An 18,169-nucleotide genomic window follows, 5' to 3' on the forward strand; every position below is an offset into this window, starting at 1 on the left:
TTTATATATAAAATATTTATATATAATATCAATTATATAAATGTATATACAGTATAAATGCAAATATTTATTAAATATATACACGAATGTGTGTGCATTTATACATAATAATTATACACAGTACACACACATATATTATGTAAACACAAACTTTTATTTTGGATGCGATTAATCACGATTAATCTTCTGACAGCCCTAATATAAATATAACCAATTTTTCTTAAATATATACATGATTGTGTGTGTTTTTATATATATATCAATAATTATACACAGTACACACACATATATTATGTAAACACAAACTTTTATTTTGGATGCGATTAATCACATTTAATCTTTTGACAGCCCTACTTTTTATGCATTTGGCCATTCATTTACACGACAACTGCGTTTTGGTAGCCTGAAAATGCAAACTTTTGAAAACGGGTCTCAAAGTGCATGTTTTTGAAAACGAGACCTTTATTGTCTCCGTGTAAACTACAAAAATGTGAATATGTGAAAACAACTACTGGCCTGTCATCATATTACAGCGTTTTTAATTGTTTTCGCAGATCCGTGTGAATGGGGATTGGGGATCGTTTTGACTGTTGTCGCCTGTAAGCGAAATGCGCAAAGGAAAAACTTTTCAGTTTTTAGTACATCGTTGGTGTGCAAACATACCCTATGGTAAATCAAGAGATGTCAATCTGAGCGATCAAACCAATCCAAGCGCGCTCCAGCTGTAAAACATTGTCCGATTAGTATCTACAAATCATCCTTACACCTACCACACCCGAGAACCAGTTTCCATTAGTTAAACCTTCAAATAAAATGATTGTGACGCAATCAGATCCTGGAAGTCCTTTAGCTTTAGCTAAGCAGCTTGTCATGTCACTCCGTGATCTAGACATTGTCTTATGTCTCACCTGCTCTAAATAAAGATTTATGATTTACTAATGTTTCGACATTAAAATACAGAGGGCATAAGTCAGGACACCCCTATGTTAAATTCCCATAGAGGCAGGCAGATTTTTACTATATGCATCCTGATAAAGTTCCCTTGGGCTTTGGAATTAAAATAGCCCCACATCATCACATACCTTTCACCTGAGATTGGCATGGTTTTATTTCAGTTAGCCTAATAGCTGGTTTGATTTGCATTAAGAGATGATCTTATGGAAAGTACCCCATGCCAATCTCTAGGTATGGTGAAGGGTATGTGATGATGTGGGGCTACTTTAATTCCAAAAGCCAAGGGAACTTTATCAGGATGCATAGTATCCTGGATCCATGAAATAACTTGCCTTTAAAAATACAAATCTGCCTGCCTCTGAATTTAACATAGGGGTGTACTGATTTATACACCCTGTATTTTAAGGAAGAACATTAATTTATTTACGATAGCAGCCTACATTATTCATTCACAAAGAAAATTGGTGTCCTTAAAGGTTGGGGTTTTCCAAATTTTTTTTAATTAAGGCATTAAGATCAATTTCCAAAAGATTATTTTTTTATTCCTCTTTTTAGTCAACATTAGCATGGGTGTATTCATTATGCTAAGCACTGTAGTTCAGCCAAAAAATTAAGATTTTGTCATTACTTGCTCACCCTAAAGTTGTATGAGTTTCTTTTATTCTGTTGAACACAAAAGAAGGTATTTTAAAGTAGGGCTGCCCCCTAATATTCTACTAATTGTTAGTCGACTAGAAGAGGCTTAGTCGACCAAAAATGTTGTTATTCAGTTAGTCACAAAAATTTTTTAAAGCTCGCTCGTTAACGCTTAACTGCACGCTCTAATGTTAACCTAGATAAATGTGCGCTATTATTAGGTGCATATCCAAGTGTTAGTGTGGAGTGTGGAACTTAAAAGTATACTGCGATTACTGCATGACATGGAGGTTCTGGTGTGATCACTTGCATTTTTTCCTGATAATAGAGGAAACAACTTAAAATACTCCGTCATTTTTGGTTATACGGTTAAGAGTAATACATTATTCAAAACTTAAAGGTCTACTTTTGTGTAAACTCACAATAACAACAAAACGTTAAAATAAAGAAAACAAACAGGAGGCACTTTCTGTTGTCTCTGTAAACTTGAGCATGTAAAAAAATAATTACAAAAACTCAGTGTATACTTGCCTCACACAGACATGAGTAATATATCTATAGAAAGCTTGAAATGTAAAGTGATTGTCAACCAATTAAAGTGGAAAACTAATATTCTCAAATGATGTAATCCATCTACAGCGGAGATGAATCGTCGACTTAATCTTTGCAGCCGAAAACACAGAAAACATTATCAATCATTTAAAAAATGTAGACAGTCTCCTTGCTGTTTTTTCACAACACATTCATAATCATTACTTTTGACTGTGCACTGTGGTAAGCTTTAAGCGCTGTGTGTAGGCTATGTATTTTTTACAGTGTGTGTGTGTGTGTGTGTGTGTATATATATATATATATATATATATATATATATATATATAATATATAGGCAAATAAAGGCTCAGTATTATGATTTAAATGGCTTTATTAATATACATGTGCGAGTAGTTAAAGGAGTACTAATCGCTTAAATGAACGAGTACTAGTCGACTAGAAAAATCTTTAGTCGAGGGTAGCCCTATTTTAAAGAATGTTGGTAACCAGACAGTTGACAGCACCCATGCCTTTCATATTTCCTAATATGGAAGTCAATGGGTGCCATGCCATCATATGTCTGGTTACTTACATTCTTTAAAATATCTTCTTTTGTGAGCAGAAGAAAGAAACTCACACAAGTTTGAAACAATTAGGGTGATTAATGACAACATTTATGGGTGAACTATACCTTTAAATATATCTGTTAAGTATTTTATCTAGCTTTAAAGTAATGCATATATTTTACTTGTATTGCCACTTAGTATTTAAATGTAGTGGTAAGGATTATTATTTTTAGGTTTTGAATAACTGATTTTGTGTGGATTATTATGCTCACAGGGATATGTCTATTCAGTTATTAGTAAAATAGGAAGAAGGGCAGTGAGAGATAAACATGTCCTGCTTGACCTCGGACAACACACACACACACACACACACACACACACACATAACACACAGTGTAATTGGCCAGAGGTTGAGCTTGGTTCTTAGAATGCTCTGCCTGCACGAGTACCACATCAGCATTCTACACTCCCCCTCATCCTCCGTCTCTCTCACACACACACAAATGCACGCTCTCAACCCCTCCTCCTGGGTCGACACAGCCGGATTCTGAACGTTTCTCTCCAGTCTGTTGAGCTCCCCCTTAACTGCATGTCCTTGCATACACACTCACACGCACAAACACACTCTGTCCCTAGTTGAGATGACGAGCTCTGGTTTCAGTCGGTGCAGGCGGCCAGCGCAGCTGTTGGGCTTGAGTTTCTTTTTTTCATGCAGTGGCTGCGGGGAGTGTAACTGCACTGCCATCTGAGGTGGGTTGGAATAATGATTGAGATTTACTACCTCACATTAATGGCGGACAGTGTGTTTGTTTTGCTCATCCTTTGAAGTGCCGGTTGTTGATTGTGTCATTGCATTGTGCTCTTGTTTCTATAGAATAGGAATTTTTGGTGTAGTATAATTATCATATATTTATGGTATTCTAAAGGAGATGCGTTTTATAGTATCATTATAAGAGACTGAGACATAAGAGTGTCCATGATCAAATATTTAATTTAAAACACATGCACCAACTTATTTGTATTTATGTTGGTTTCGAAAAGCTTAAATACCATTTGTAATTTTTTTGAACTTTAAAAATATCATGTGGTGTAAACAAGTAAAAGTATTTATTTATTTTTTAACAAATTTTATATATTCAGTCATAAGGATTCAGGGAGTTACACCACATGTGTGTTGTATTTAAGGTTACAGAACAAACATTCATTGTAGATGGATTTAGCAGAGATTATGTCCACTGCAGATCGGGCATGCAGAAGTCATTACCGAAAAGTTTGTCATTTTTACACTTTTAATGTTCAGTTCTTACTCCCTTTTAGAGCAGCTTCTTTGTTCGACCTAGTAGGTGAGTTTTGACCGTTGCCCTCCTGTCATTTCACAGTGCTTAACCGGTTTAATGACTTAGAAACTTAGAAATGGTGTTAGTTAGCCAAACTCGGATTGCTATTGAGGAGGAAACTCGTGGAAAGGATACAGCTGCAGCCCTCTCCCCATATTGTTGCTGTTAAGTGGATTCATGTCATTTCCTGTCCAGCCGGCATGAGCCAAAAAAAGAATGCCAGACGTGAGCTTCAGTTTTTCTTTGTTCTCTTTTCCAACAGAAACTTTGGTGTAGATGAAGCAGAAAGCAGTTTGTACTCTTACTGGATTGGAAATATTTGATTACTTCTCATCTGATGTAGAGTTTGCAAGCTGAAAAAAAGCGGCAGAATCTCTCCAGCCCTGTGGACGTCCAGATTAACTTCTTCAGGCCATGATGGAGCCCAAGGCGGCTCCACTGGCGGGTGGCATAACCTGGGCGCGGGTGTGTAAGGAATGTGGACAGTGTCATGAAGGTCATGACAGTCACCTGTTTGAATATCAGGATGAAGTGGATGACGAGCTGGTGTGCCACATCTGCCTGCAGCCTCTGTTGCAGCCCATGGACACGCCATGTGGACACACATACTGCTTCCAGTGCCTCAGCAACTTCCTGCACGACCAAGACTTCTGTCCAGTCGACCGCCAGAGGCTTCAGCTACAGCAATGCCGAGCTTCCAGCCTGCTGGTGCGTAACCTGCTGGACAAACTGGCCGTGCTGTGCCCGTTCCGCAGCGAGTGCCAGCTGAGCATGCAACGCTGTGAGCTGCAGCCCCATCTGCACAACAGGTTAGTGCGTGCCACGACTTTTTGAAATGGAATGAAATGTTTACATATCACTAAGGCACCAAGGCATACTCGAAGAGATGAAGATAGAGATAATGCGGATATCGTTCTGTAGAAATGAAATTAAATCAGTTATGAAGAGTCTGTGGATATATATGCACATGTAATTACTGGAGCGATTAAGGGAGCTGCTCAAAAATGTGTGGAATTCCACTTATCCAGGTTTCATGTGAACAGAGAGATTTGAGAGAGCTGAACAGGATTAGAGAATAGACGTAAGTGGACCGTATGACCGACTATAAAGCTGAACTCCCGAAAGAACTGGGTGACTTTTACATAATGGAGTTAATTAGGAAGCACATGAGTGATTACTATAGAATGTCTGCAGATAGCTCATCCTGTTCACCATCTGCCAGGAACACATGGGAGTTGACATATTTAATTTGTGCTCGTTTAGTTACGGGAATTAAGAGTTCATAAACTCTCACAACTTTCCCTTGTACTAACTTATAGTTCCTTTCCACAGTCGGTTGTTCCACCTAATGCAAAGAAGCAATAGTTAATGATATGGTATGCAAAAAAAATAAAAACTCCCTGGCTTTGGCATTAATGGAACACTAGTATGACCCTGTGCCTCAGCGTTCATCTCCCGTACATGGGTTTTCTTTTGCCGGTTTTTCATACTTATCTTCTGTGATGTAATAGCATGGACTAAAGGTTGTTTGGCTGATAATTCACGTGGGTAGGAACGGCCTAATGTAAACAGAGAGAGAGCAGCTGTTGGATGGGAAGGGAGGTGTTGACATGGTGAAACCCAGACTAGACCTCATTCTGATCATTTTTTGACCAATACCATCCCTGCAATGCAGCAGAAAAGCCTGTTCATCTCTTCATCTGCATAGCTCCTCTTGTTTCTGTACTTAGAATTCCCACTCCCTAAGCATGTTCATCTAAACTCATAGATAAATGCTATGTAGCTTTGCACTGAAACAATTAACCATTGATTTGTTTGTTTTTTGCTGCTGTTTTCTGCTGACTCCTGAATATGGCAGATCCACAGCAGTAGTCAGCATTGGTGCATGTTTAGGATATTTTTAGTTACTGTGGCTGCCATCTGGTAAGGAATGTCTTGTAGGTTAATTAACGGCAGGCCACTGAGTAATGATGCTGAAGTTCTCTCTCTTTCACTGTGCTCCACTTCCCTCTTTTTCAGATGTCCTGCCTTCAAACGACTCAGGGAGGAGGCGGAGAAAAAAAAGAGACCTTCCTGGAATGAGTTTAAAGGAAGCAAATCGGATGGAGATTTAGCTGACGCCAAATCTACCCCAACAATTGCACGCACAGCTCAACTCAGTGGACCCTCAGAACCTGGACTGATCAACCCAGCCTTTGAGGAGGGTGAAGATGGTATAGCACCACTTTCTGTTTTTCTTGTAACCTGTCCATCAAGGATTATAACAAAACCCTGTGAATAGAATTAGCTGATCCATGTGTAATTCCAAGTGTAATTAAAATTAGGAGTATTTACAAAAAAAAAATAGGAATAATGGCACCAAAATGGTTATCGAATGATATTGCAGATTTGTTTTTATTTATTATTAATTTGTGTTTGTCAATATTGGATATTTAATTGTTTATGCTCATTTCCCTTCACCTAGATTAGCTTCCTTCTAATGCTCACTTAAATTTAATCTTTATTAACACTTATTTATTAACTCTGTTACATTTAATCTTTAGGAAACCTCACAATAAATATCCACTTTTAATTTTAAATAGCATTTTAAAGCATTTGATAGAAATTTGATGTCAGCTATTCATTTATCCGTTATCACATGGAAATAAATATTGGCTTATCTGCAACGGCTAGAAATGTAATATTGCTGTATCTCTACATAAATAATATTTGTATAATATCTCTGTTTTCTCTGTTCGGTTCATCACCTGGTAAGGATTAGATGTAAAAAATAATAAAGCTCATTGGCGTTTTTTTTTTTTTTTTTTTTTTTTTTTTTTACACAGTAGTTTTTGATTTGTGGTAGCTCAGAAGGAAAGGTGAGAAGAGTGTAGCACTGACGGTGAAAAGCAGAGGAAATTGATTTGCAGCTGTGTTTACTTTTGGGTAAACCAAAAACAGAGGGTATCTTTCATGTGGCCCTTTATCTTGAGTAGATGGCTGAGGAGTGTCAGGATGTTAATATTCCAGTGAAATGCATTATGGCATTAAAGCCAACAATTGTCACTGTCTGAGAACATGTATACTCATGGAGATTCACTCCAACTTTTATCTGCCTGAAGCTCTAAAACACCTGGAGGGAGTCTGGACCTGTCTTCTGAATGAATGGAAATTATGTTAGTCATAAAGTTACCTAGCAACTATCTCATTATCTCCTGGGAATATTACATCATATATTTGTGTGCTTCCTTAGGCTCATTCCAAAGCAGTCGTAAACAAACTGCATGAGTGACTGCTATTTGTTGCAATACTTAGTTGTTGTAAGCATTTGTTCACTAAATCGGGTTCTTGATGGTCTGTTGGTTTCCCAGACACCCCCCTGAGGTCCAGTCTTGTGGCAGAGGCAACTGTGGTGGAGCTGTTACGAGAGGATACAGAAGAGGATTTGGGATTGCGTATCGTGGGAGGGAAGGACACACCCTTGGGCAACATCGTCATTCAGGAGATTGTGCGTGATTCACTGGCTGCACGAGATGGCAAGCTGGCTCCTGGAGATCATATTCTAGAGGTGAGGCATATCTCAGCTCACCACACCATTTAGAATCCCGGACTACCAGGGGAAGAAATCCTAGGAGAGCGTAGGATTGTGGGAACAAGAATGTGAATTTGCTGAACTGAACTGAATTGTAATTACAAATATGTTTAGTTAGTATGAGCACACGGATAGTGAAACATTGAGGGACGTGACACGTATTAACCTTTTTTTTTTATATATAACATAATAAAAAAATAAATGCATTCTTCATCTCATGTAATTGTACACCATTCAGATGACTTCACAAAATTGCAATGCATTTGTTTTTGTAAGACTTTTTAATTTAAAACCAAACTACTGAAGGCACCTTTTTAAAAGCTAAGTTACACAGTATTGCTTCTCAATTACAATTCAGTTAAGTTCAGCAAATTCACATTCTTGTTCCCACAATCCTACGCTCTCCTAGGATTTCTTCCCCTGGTAGTCCGGGAATGCAATGCCTTAGTAAAGGAAACCAGCACGGCGCATTCAAATTCAACCTTGAGTTTGAATGAATGCCTCCAGCTCATCTTGTCTTCTCTGAGATCATATATATGGAAATTTATATTAGGCCAACTGACAGCCCTAGGATGATCTGTATCCCAAACGGAGCTCCTTTGACTTTTTTTTTTTAGGGAGCTATGGCTTGTAAAGAGATCTGTGGATGACTTGCATATCTTATTTCTTGAAATGGAATCTCTCTTTTCCCCTTCTGGTTCAACACGGCATTGATCATCGCAAAGGGCTGTTCCAAGCCTTAGGCAGGAAGGCTTTTTTTGTCATAAGCAGAAGCATAAAAAACAGCATTATTTTAGGCTCTATTAATATGGTGTTTTTTAAAGAGAATAAAATGTACTTGTTGGATCTCAAAGGGGTCATTAGTTGAGAAAGCAAATTTTCATTAATCTTTTGACATTTAAGAGGTCATTGTACTATAAAAAATATCCTGGAAATTTAAAAACTAAAACTTTCCTTGTTAGTCCAAAAACTATTGAAACTAAGCTGCCAAACCAACTCGTTTTCGATTTTGTCACGTTATGAAGGAATAGTACGGCGACAGACTGCACTCCAGATCACGTCATAACGTAGGTTTGGTTCTTTTTACTGCGGATTCGTTTGGCGCAGGCTTTTTAGAGAACCTGAAAATAAAAGATTATGCATTGACTACTGTATTAGATTCGACAGCAATGTCACAACAACAAGTGTGAGTAACAATATTTTTTGCCATGTGTCACTATTGCTTTGTCTGTTACAGATTGTTTGATATGTACTGGGTATTTGTATAAATTCTCAATACATATCAAACGATCTGTAACAGACACAGATCTGTAGCGGCAGTCAAACTGTGAATAGTTGTGATTGGATGTTCTTTCCTTTGCTTCTGCATTTAATGCTGGGGGTGCCCGGTGTTGTGCCGAATTATGTGACCCTAGTAGGTGCTGTTAAAATAATCCTAATCCCAATCCTAACCCTACCATCACTACTTCCATATCAGTATAACACCGAATATGGATGAAAACGCATAGCGAGCACTGCTTTTGTTATTTGTTTTGATCAAAGCCATTCGCTGTAATCCTGAATAAAATCTTCAGTGAGCAACATCTTTTTTTTTTTTTTATCAGTAAGACGGTACAACACATGTTCATTTTATTCAAAGGGGTCATGTACTGGATTGTTTTGTTATTTTATAATGTTGCCTGGGGTGCCCTTATAATGTTATAATTTAGAAATAAAAGGCATTTTTTCAAGCCTGATTTTTAGCTTGGGATAATGACAGTTCGACAAAAGATGGTTCAATCACAGGTACTGTCAATCATAGTTCTGTTTACACAAAACGCTGTACGTTATCCTGTCAACTATAACTGTGGTACTTATGAACTTTGGATGTGGCAAATAAAGTTTATGTAATATGCATAATCTTTCACATTGTTGGAAAATGTTTCAACTATATAACGAGGTATTTTTCAACATCGGAATTTTTCAAAATAATTCCACACGTGCAATGGCAGGAATGTTGAAAAATATTTTATTATTCAAAACTATTACCCAATCATAGCAGAGGGTGTTGAATGCTTGAATGCTATCAAAACAGAGTGTTTAAAAGTGACGGTCAAACACGGGAGAGAAAATAGTTTATTACTTCTATTTTTTTTTTTTTAGTGGACCTAAAATAAAGTGTATTTAGAGTCGGCAGGAAATGGGAAATCATCCTATCTATTTTCTAAATGTATGTAATAAAAAAGATTACAAGCTCAAAAAAAGAGAGAGAAAAGAAACATATGGATTAATTGTTTACAATAACTTTAATCAAAATTCAGGAACTGGATCTTCTGGTGAAACGACATATCTGTCCCTAGTGGCATACACCAGACTTCTCCATATATAAATAATACGTTTGCATAAATCCCGCCCCTTTTGTACAATCGACCTTAAGCTCGCATTTAGGTCTTCCACCATCCAGTCAATAACCGAAGTCCTCACCCTTCATTTTTTCAATAACCTCGAATGTACATCACAATGTGGAAGAAATTATCTGCCGTTACTTCTGTTACACTCAAACTAACAGTGTGATCTTTGCAGGCAAATGATGTCAGTTTGGCATCCATTCCCCACAATCGTGCCATTGCTGTGCTTCGGCAATCATGTTCCCGCCTCAGGCTAACTGTCATGCAGGAGAAGGGCTTCAAGCCCCGGCCCGAACATCTCGCTCAGCCCTCAGCTTCTCCCCCATCGCAGTCTCCCAATCCCAACCAGAACCACGGCACCGTCATCCAGGTCACCCTGGTAAAGCGTGAACGCTCTGAGCCGTTAGGAATCAAACTCATCCGTAAGTCTGAGGAGCCAGGAGTCTTCATCCTGGACCTGCTGCCTGGAGGCCTGGCTGCCAAAGATGGCAAACTGAGGAACAATGACAAAGTGCTAGGCATCAACGGACAGGACCTGAGACATGGCACCCCGGAGAGTGCAGCTCAGATCATACAGGTACAGAGAGTGACAATCACTTTAGTGAGCTTTCTCAATCTAATGCTACTAATAAGGTTACTTTTAAACACTAGGTTTATATATAGGATTTCAGGTTTTATAGTAAATGTAAGGGATTGTTGTGCTCTCTGTGTATGTGGCAGGCAAGTGAAATGCGCGTGAACTTCGTAGTAATGAGACTTCCTGATCTCGCCGAGGAGGGTGGTGAGGGACAGAGCCGAGGGGCCAGGAGAGTCCCCGAACTGCAGTACTTCAAACGACGCTCCGAATACATGAAGGTAAAAAGTGCAAATGATCACAAGTTAAAAGGCACGACTAGTCTGAGCTGTGGCCTAGCGTTAAGCTTATTTGGGTGATGCAAGTTTTGAGTTTTACTCGCTCCCAATCCCATTCCACTTTTCACTTCTATTATTTTCTGTCCTGCCTCCACTTTATTTTTTTATATTATATATTATTACATTTGTAAGTAATATTTTAAAATGTTTTTGAAAGAAGTCTCTTCAATGCTCACTAAGACTTCATTTTATTTGATCAGAAATACAGTAAATAAGAACAATACTATTGTAAAATATTATTACAATTCAAAATAACTTTTCTTTTTGGATATATTTTAAAATGTAATTTATTCCTATGATGGCAAAGCTGAATTTTCAGCATCATTACTCCAGTCTTCAGTGTCACATGATCCTTCAGAAATCATTCTAATATGCTGATTTTGTGCTCAGGAAACATTTCTTATTATTATCGATGTTGAAAACGGTTGTGCTGCTTATTTTGTGGAAACCGTACTGCAATTTTTTTTCAGGATTCTTTGAATAGAAAGTTCAAAAGAACAGCATTTATTTGAAATATAATTTTGTAACAATGTAAAAACCTTTACTGTCTATTTTGTTTCATTTAATGGATACATTCTGAATAAAAAATGTTTAATCTTTCAACAACAAAAAAATCTTACTGAATCCAAACTGTTGAACGGTTATGTATATGTATATATGTATGTGTGTATATATATTATACAAATAAATACATTTTTATTTATACGTAATAACATTTTATTCTACACTTAAATAATTTTTTTAGATGCAACACTGGACAAAATTAAAATAAACCATACAAGTGAGATTGAAATCTGACATACCGGTAGGTTCGTTCTGTCACTCCGACATGCCTAATCTGTCACATACATTTCACAGTGTCACAATTTAATACAATGCAATGCATAGAGATATCATAATTCATGATATGTATTGCAATGTTTTGCATATTATGGGGTAGTTTATTATACTTTGATGTTATTATACGATACCCAGAATTATAAAGAGCATTACAAAATAATTGTATTTTAGATCTAGTTTTACGTACATATTTTCAAAATGGTTACCTGCAGAATGGGTTGATTGTTTGTGCTACTGTAGTCAAAGTCTGCGTATGTGTGTGTGCGAGGTGACTTTTCGCCCAGAGACTAGTCACACCCTGCTTTTGTGACACTTCCTCACCAGCTGAAGGCAGAGGCAGCAAACACAGGCTGGGTAGTGGGAGATGAAAGCAGATGCCCCCTCTCTCTCTCTAGGACTCGTCCCTGATCAAAAGGCCCAGGGTGCTGCTCTCTGAGCTGCTGCAGCCATTGTGTTTGTTTGTAGCTGGGGATCAAAGCTGGTGACAGTTAGCTTTCACCTGTGGAGATGAAGCTTGAGCTCATGCTGGGAGGAAGAGCCTCCCTGCTGGGTAGGAAGAGGCTACCCCTCCCCCCATGCAGGTCTGGGGACTCCAGTGAGACTGGGAGAAGATGGCTGAAGGAGAGCGTTTTGCCACAATCTATGAGTTACGATGACAACGCGTCACATTAACACATCTCTCTGCTTCGCAGCAGGATCTTGGATGTTTGTTTTTACAAATGTTTTCACCACATGAGTCAGTCACATGCCTTGAACTTTCACTTTTCACCCAACCCCTAAGTACAGAAAAAATTAATGGAATACTCCGTTGCTATTATACAGTTATAATCAAGATGCGAATTTCATCTGCTTGTGAAAGTATACACAACACAATACTTAATAAAATATTTGAAGGATTAATACATTAATTCTGTCCTTTATAGCATGCTGCAATGCAAGGCCAATCATAGTCCGATTACTGTAAGATTTATTTATTTATATATATTTTTTTTAAATCCTTTTTATTCCACAAAAATCCATAAATTGATTTACATTATTACAAAAAATATTTAAAATTACAGTTCAATAATACAAATAAATGTATCCTGTTTCCTCGACTAGTAAACCGCACAACTGTTTTCATTAATAATTATAAGAAATGTTTCTTGTGTAGCAAATCAGAATGATTTCTGAAGGATTATGTGACACTGAAGACTTGAATAATGATGCTGAAAATTCAGCTTTGCCATCACAGGAATAAATTACATTTTAAAATATACCAAAATAGTTATTTTGACTGGAAAAGTTATTTCTAAAATTGTAATAATATTTGACAACATTAATACAGTTTTACAGTATTTCTGAATGAACTTTTAAATTGCATGTACTGTACATTATATTTATTAATTAATTTAGCTACAGGTAAAAATTGTACAAAGCCACACTAACACATTTGTTTTTACTATTTTTGTATTGTGCGATTGTCTTAATGTGCATTATGTGGGTTCAGGAGCCTCCAGGTGGCTTCTCCAGTCAAGAGAAGACCGTGAATCTAAAGAAGGAACCTCGACTCTCTCTAGGCATCACCATCGCGGGTGGCAGAGACTGCCGCAGCCGTTTGCCCGTCTACATCACTAGTGTGCAGCCGGTGGGCTGCCTGCACAGAGACGGCACCGTCAAAACAGGTCATTCTCCTCATGCCTACTTATAAATGCGTATTTCTCTGCGAGTCTTGCACAATGCTTGTGTTAACTGTGTGTTTTCATGGCTACTCATGCTCAGGTGATGTACTGCTGAGTATAAATGGCATTGACCTGACCCAACTGACCTACAATGAGGCGGTGACCGTCCTAAAAGCTCAGACGGCTCAGAACACAGTAACACTGCGAGTCATACAAACCTTCACTGACGAGGAGGAGCAAGATGGAGAATCCAGCACTAGAGAAGACATGGAAACACTGGAGGGACACAAAGAGGACGACATTAACTGGGTTCCTCTCTGGACGCGCTGGCTAGGTCTTCCCAGGTGGGTGGGCTAGGGATGCGGGTCGGTATCATTAAAATGCTTCGATACCAAAAACTACAGTGTTAGTGTTTGCGACAGAACAAACAGAGATTAAAGACGTCTATGAAGTAAATGTATCCAATTAATAGAATATTGAGCATAAATTCAATATTTGCGCCTGTATAGTTGAGTGCACGAGCTGATAAGTGAAGTGGATTGAGTGTGCATTTATTTCTCACAGACATCGCTGAGAAGTTTGTAGTTCGGTCGGATAAGTCAATTGCAAAGAAAGTAAAATGATGATTACTAATGTTACTTGACTGTAAGGAGAGAAAGCGCACACACTTCTGTTGCATGTGCTTGGTTTCTGATCGCTCACTCAGCACACACGCGTCATGCTACATATATGATTTAGTAATCCAACTAAGTATAAACTTGAACTGTTACATGATTTATGCATCACACATAGTTCCCTGCATTATTACAGGAAAACAGGAAAAAAATAATGTGATTACTGTACCGCTGTAGAGGAAATACGATGGAGCAATATGATGAACATTGAACAGATCAGAACAGTAACAGAAGCTTGTACAATACATTTTAACAGTGTACAATATATTAATTCAATTAAATTCAGTTCACATTTATTTGTATAGCGCTTTTCACAACACGCATAATTTCAAAGCAGCTTTACAGAAAATGCATCAGTCCACATTACAAATTTGATCAGAGGTAACTGTGTTTTTAGAAATGTACATATACAAAATCGCAGTTAGCTAAAAATGTATTAATTTAAACAATGTAATAATTTAAGGAAGAAACAATGAGCTAATTAAAGTAATAAATACTTTAATATCAACAAATGATTACGACATTTTGAAAAATGTAGCATTGGTGCATGTTGATTCAGAGATTGCATCATAAGAAGTCTTCGCAGGAGTGTTAGGTGTTAGGCATGAAAATAACTGAAGGAAACATCTATTTGCTTTAATAATAAAGCCAACTAGTATGATTCATATAGAAAAATTGGTATCTGTGCATCCCTAGGGTGGGCCTAATTATTTATTTTTGTTCACTACATATGTTGTGATGTCAATGATTTAAGTGCAATATTAAATTTGATGTCCTCCTTTGTAACTTTTAGCTTAGTTAATGGCTGTATGGGCTTAAACATGGGAACACATTCATAATTTGACCATTTCTTTTAATCCAAGCTACATCCACTGGTGTCGTGACATTATGCTTATGAAGACCAACAGTGAGAGCTGGGGCTTCAGTATCGTGGGAGGATATGAGGAGAGTCATGGCCAGCAGCCCTTCTTCATCAAGACCATAGTGCCTGGAACTCCAGCTCACTTTGATGGACGGCTCAAGTGAGTCTCCCGTCCTCCTTTTAACAACATTTGTACAGTTTTATTTTTAGTTTATTGAAAGAAATTAATACTTATATTTAGCAAGGATGTATTGTTTTTTTTTGTTTTTTTTACCAAACAATCCTAAATAAATGTATCATGGTTTTCACAAAAAATACAAAGCAGCACAACTGATTTCAACATGAATAATAAGAAAAAATTTACTTGAGTACCAAATCACTAAATTGGAATGATTTAATGAAAATGAAACCATGCCATCACAGGAATAAATTACATTTGAAAATATAATCAAAAAAGTGTTTTTTTTTATTGTAATAATATTTGAGAATATTACTGTTTTTACTGTATTGTTGATTAAATAAATTCATCCTGGGTGAGCATAAGAAACTTATATTTAAAAAAAATTACAGACCTAAACTTTTAAAAGGTAGTTTAGATTCAATGACATTTTTTGTAATGTACTTTTTGTACAAGTAATGTACTTGTTGTTTATTGACAAGTTATTATGAAAGGCATTTGTGTGTGCTAAAAGTCTATTAAAAAAATGCTTTGTTTACTGAGACTCTTTCATGCTCTCCTTCAGGTGTGGTGATGAGATTGTGGCTGTGAATGGACTCACTACAGTTGGCATGAATAACTCCTCATTGATCCCAATGCTGAAACTGCAGAAGAACAAAGTCACATTGACCGTGGTCTCCTGGCCGGGCAGCCTGGTTTAAAGACTAGCCTGAACTCTATTGCTGTTACTGGGTCTACCACAAGATACATGCACAAGTCTAGTATTGGAGAAGGGATGTCTTGACTCCTTTCTTAAAGAACAGGGTGGCATATTGGGAAAGTGTGTTGACCAACAATCATTGACCTAGATTTAAAAACAAGCTGAAAGGTTGATATTTAATCCACTGTAGGCATTTAGTGCTTCACAAAGATTTCTGTTGAGCTGTGATGGTGAAAGAAGTGTGAACCGCACTTAAGGATACTGGACAAGCTTGACTTCCTGTTTAAAAATAAGTTTTAATTGGGATATTTATCATGCCCTTTGCTTGGGTGTATTTTAGTATGGAACTTCAAGACTTCTTGTTTCCATATATAACCAGTAATAATCAATAATAAGATGGTTTATGATTGACATCAAGTGGTCAGTAGTAAGTTAATAAATTTATAATAAACCTGGAGTTGGACCATATCACATTCTTATGTTGATGGCCACTCTAACGTTGTTATAAGTTGTGAGAATAGTTACAGTAGTGTAAAACTGTTGGGGTGATAGTATGGACTGTTTTTTAAAACCACAGCTTGGCTCGTTTGACATTTTTTTAAAGAATGTATCTCTTAGGTGCCTTGGATATAAATGTGTACAAACACACTTATCTACACCTGCCTTAATTGCCTGTATACCAAAAATGCCATTCGTTATCTTTGGCCTTTCATCATCTGAAGAATGTTTATTTGAATGCTTTGTTGTTGTTTTTTTTCATCTGATATCTGTACATTTAACCCTTTTACTTTTTAATGCATTTTAGTGAATTTCAATTATGTTCTTTGGAGTAGCAAAGCAATGTGAAAGGGTTATTAAGATGACAATAAAATATTTTGTTTTATTTTATTACGTCATTGTTCTAGGCAGTGGCTGTTTTCAATCTTCTTGCTGATCCATAATAGACCTAATCGATTCCAACTCTATTCTGTTAATTTTTATTAGCACTTTTAGATCTCCAAATATTTCATATAAATGTGCATACCATCTGCTGAGGCTTATTCTACAGTGCATCTGCCAGAACTAGTACATTTGATCCCTGTTTGGCTTTATACTGTGTAGATTTTATTCTGTTATTCGAGAGTTAATGCTAAACACCCATATTTCACTCATCTTCCAAATCATTCATTATTGCCTGAGAATCTCAGAGGGACTATATGCCCTTTTGAGGATCACACGATCTGAGCAGTTTGAAGGGCGAGCGAACGACGTGCCGTCACACAAGGGACCTGTGGAGGATATAAATCAGCCGTGCACAGTTTGAGTTTAAGCCTTGAACTATGAACCAAGGATTAAATAGTTTGAAATCCTGCTGACAGGCTAAATGAATAGGTTGCCAACTGTGAAAGAATAACACGAATGACGTGTGTGAGCTGTTCATTGTTGAATTTGATATGAGATGATGATATGTTGTCATCATGATGATAAACTAGTCTATTTGAATATGTGCAAAAGTCACCAAGCACCTGCTGAGAATGTGAACATCTGTGACACAAAAGAATATGTTGGTTTAACTTTGCATTTAAGATTACATTTTTCAGAGCAGATAATATAATAACCAAACAATAATATTAATGGCTAAAAATGTATATTTTCCAAATGCAGAATACATTCCCAGAGATTATTTTAGACTAAATGTGAAAATGTCTTACACTTAGACTGGTCCACATTCTTCTTTGTGTCTTAGCCTGCCCCCTAGAGGCCATATAAAGCTCAACCTTTTTATAGTCTTGAAAAATTAATTAAATTAAATGAATACCTTAAGTTAGAACCTTAAAATACATAAAACACTACTGACAGTGGACAGACTCACTCAAATGGAGCTGTTTGTATCTGAATCATTCATGTTGAGAGTTAAGTTTGTTCTTCACACTCACCTCTTCACACCCCGATGTTATAAACCAATGGGTTATTTCTATCTTTGAACATACAGTAAGATCACATCTTTAAATTTCCTGTATCAATTAATATGTCAGAATTATTTCATCTCTGATGAAAAGGTATAAAGATTTTCTACAGCTTTTTGGTGTACTTTTGGTTTAGGATCTGCTGAGTCAGTTAAAAGTTGTATTTTATGTCTATTAGATAGACAGCAAAAGTAATCAAAGTAATTAAGCCTTGAAAATAAAACTTTTTGTTTGCAAGAATATAAAAAGAATTACCAACAAGAGTTTAAATAATTTTTCAAAATAAGATTTTTTTTTATATCAACAAGATTTTGCGTGCACAGACATTATTTATGTGTGTGTATACTGTATATAAATATATATATATAGTGCCCATTCATGTTTATGTGGAGAAAGTAAATTGGTAGTCGTGTG

At 36.9% G+C, this 18,169-nt stretch overlaps 1 protein-coding gene across 3 annotated transcripts in view; it reads left to right on the forward strand.

The window, feature by feature from the left end:
* Window positions 1-17,045, forward strand: part of lnx2b (ligand of numb-protein X 2b) — a 24,985-nt gene extending 7,940 nt beyond the window's left edge. The window contains exons 1-10 of one of the 3 annotated variants that reach the window (XM_079631162.1): window positions 3,256-3,437; window positions 4,287-4,833; window positions 6,044-6,237; window positions 7,375-7,571; window positions 10,158-10,559; window positions 10,703-10,837; window positions 13,224-13,398; window positions 13,496-13,739; window positions 14,933-15,091; window positions 15,675-16,921. In XM_079631162.1, coding sequence (XP_079487288.1) covers window positions 4,439-4,833; window positions 6,044-6,237; window positions 7,375-7,571; window positions 10,158-10,559; window positions 10,703-10,837; window positions 13,224-13,398; window positions 13,496-13,739; window positions 14,933-15,091; window positions 15,675-15,810 — 2,037 coding nt within the window. In that variant the 5' untranslated portion in view covers window positions 3,256-3,437; window positions 4,287-4,438 and the 3' untranslated portion in view covers window positions 15,811-16,921. Of the gene's footprint in view, window positions 1-3,255; window positions 3,438-4,286; window positions 4,834-6,043; window positions 6,238-7,374; window positions 7,572-10,157; window positions 10,560-10,702; window positions 10,838-13,223; window positions 13,399-13,495; window positions 13,740-14,932; window positions 15,092-15,674 lie in introns of those variants that run through there. The other 2 variants (XM_079631161.1, XM_079631163.1) reach the window with 2 other exon arrangements.
* The last annotated feature ends 1,124 nt before the right edge of the window (window positions 17,046-18,169 follow it).

Source organism: Phoxinus phoxinus, assembly GCF_949152265.1.
Source record: "Phoxinus phoxinus genome assembly, chromosome: 12".
Classification (NCBI taxonomy): domain Eukaryota; kingdom Metazoa; phylum Chordata; class Actinopteri; order Cypriniformes; family Leuciscidae; genus Phoxinus; species Phoxinus phoxinus.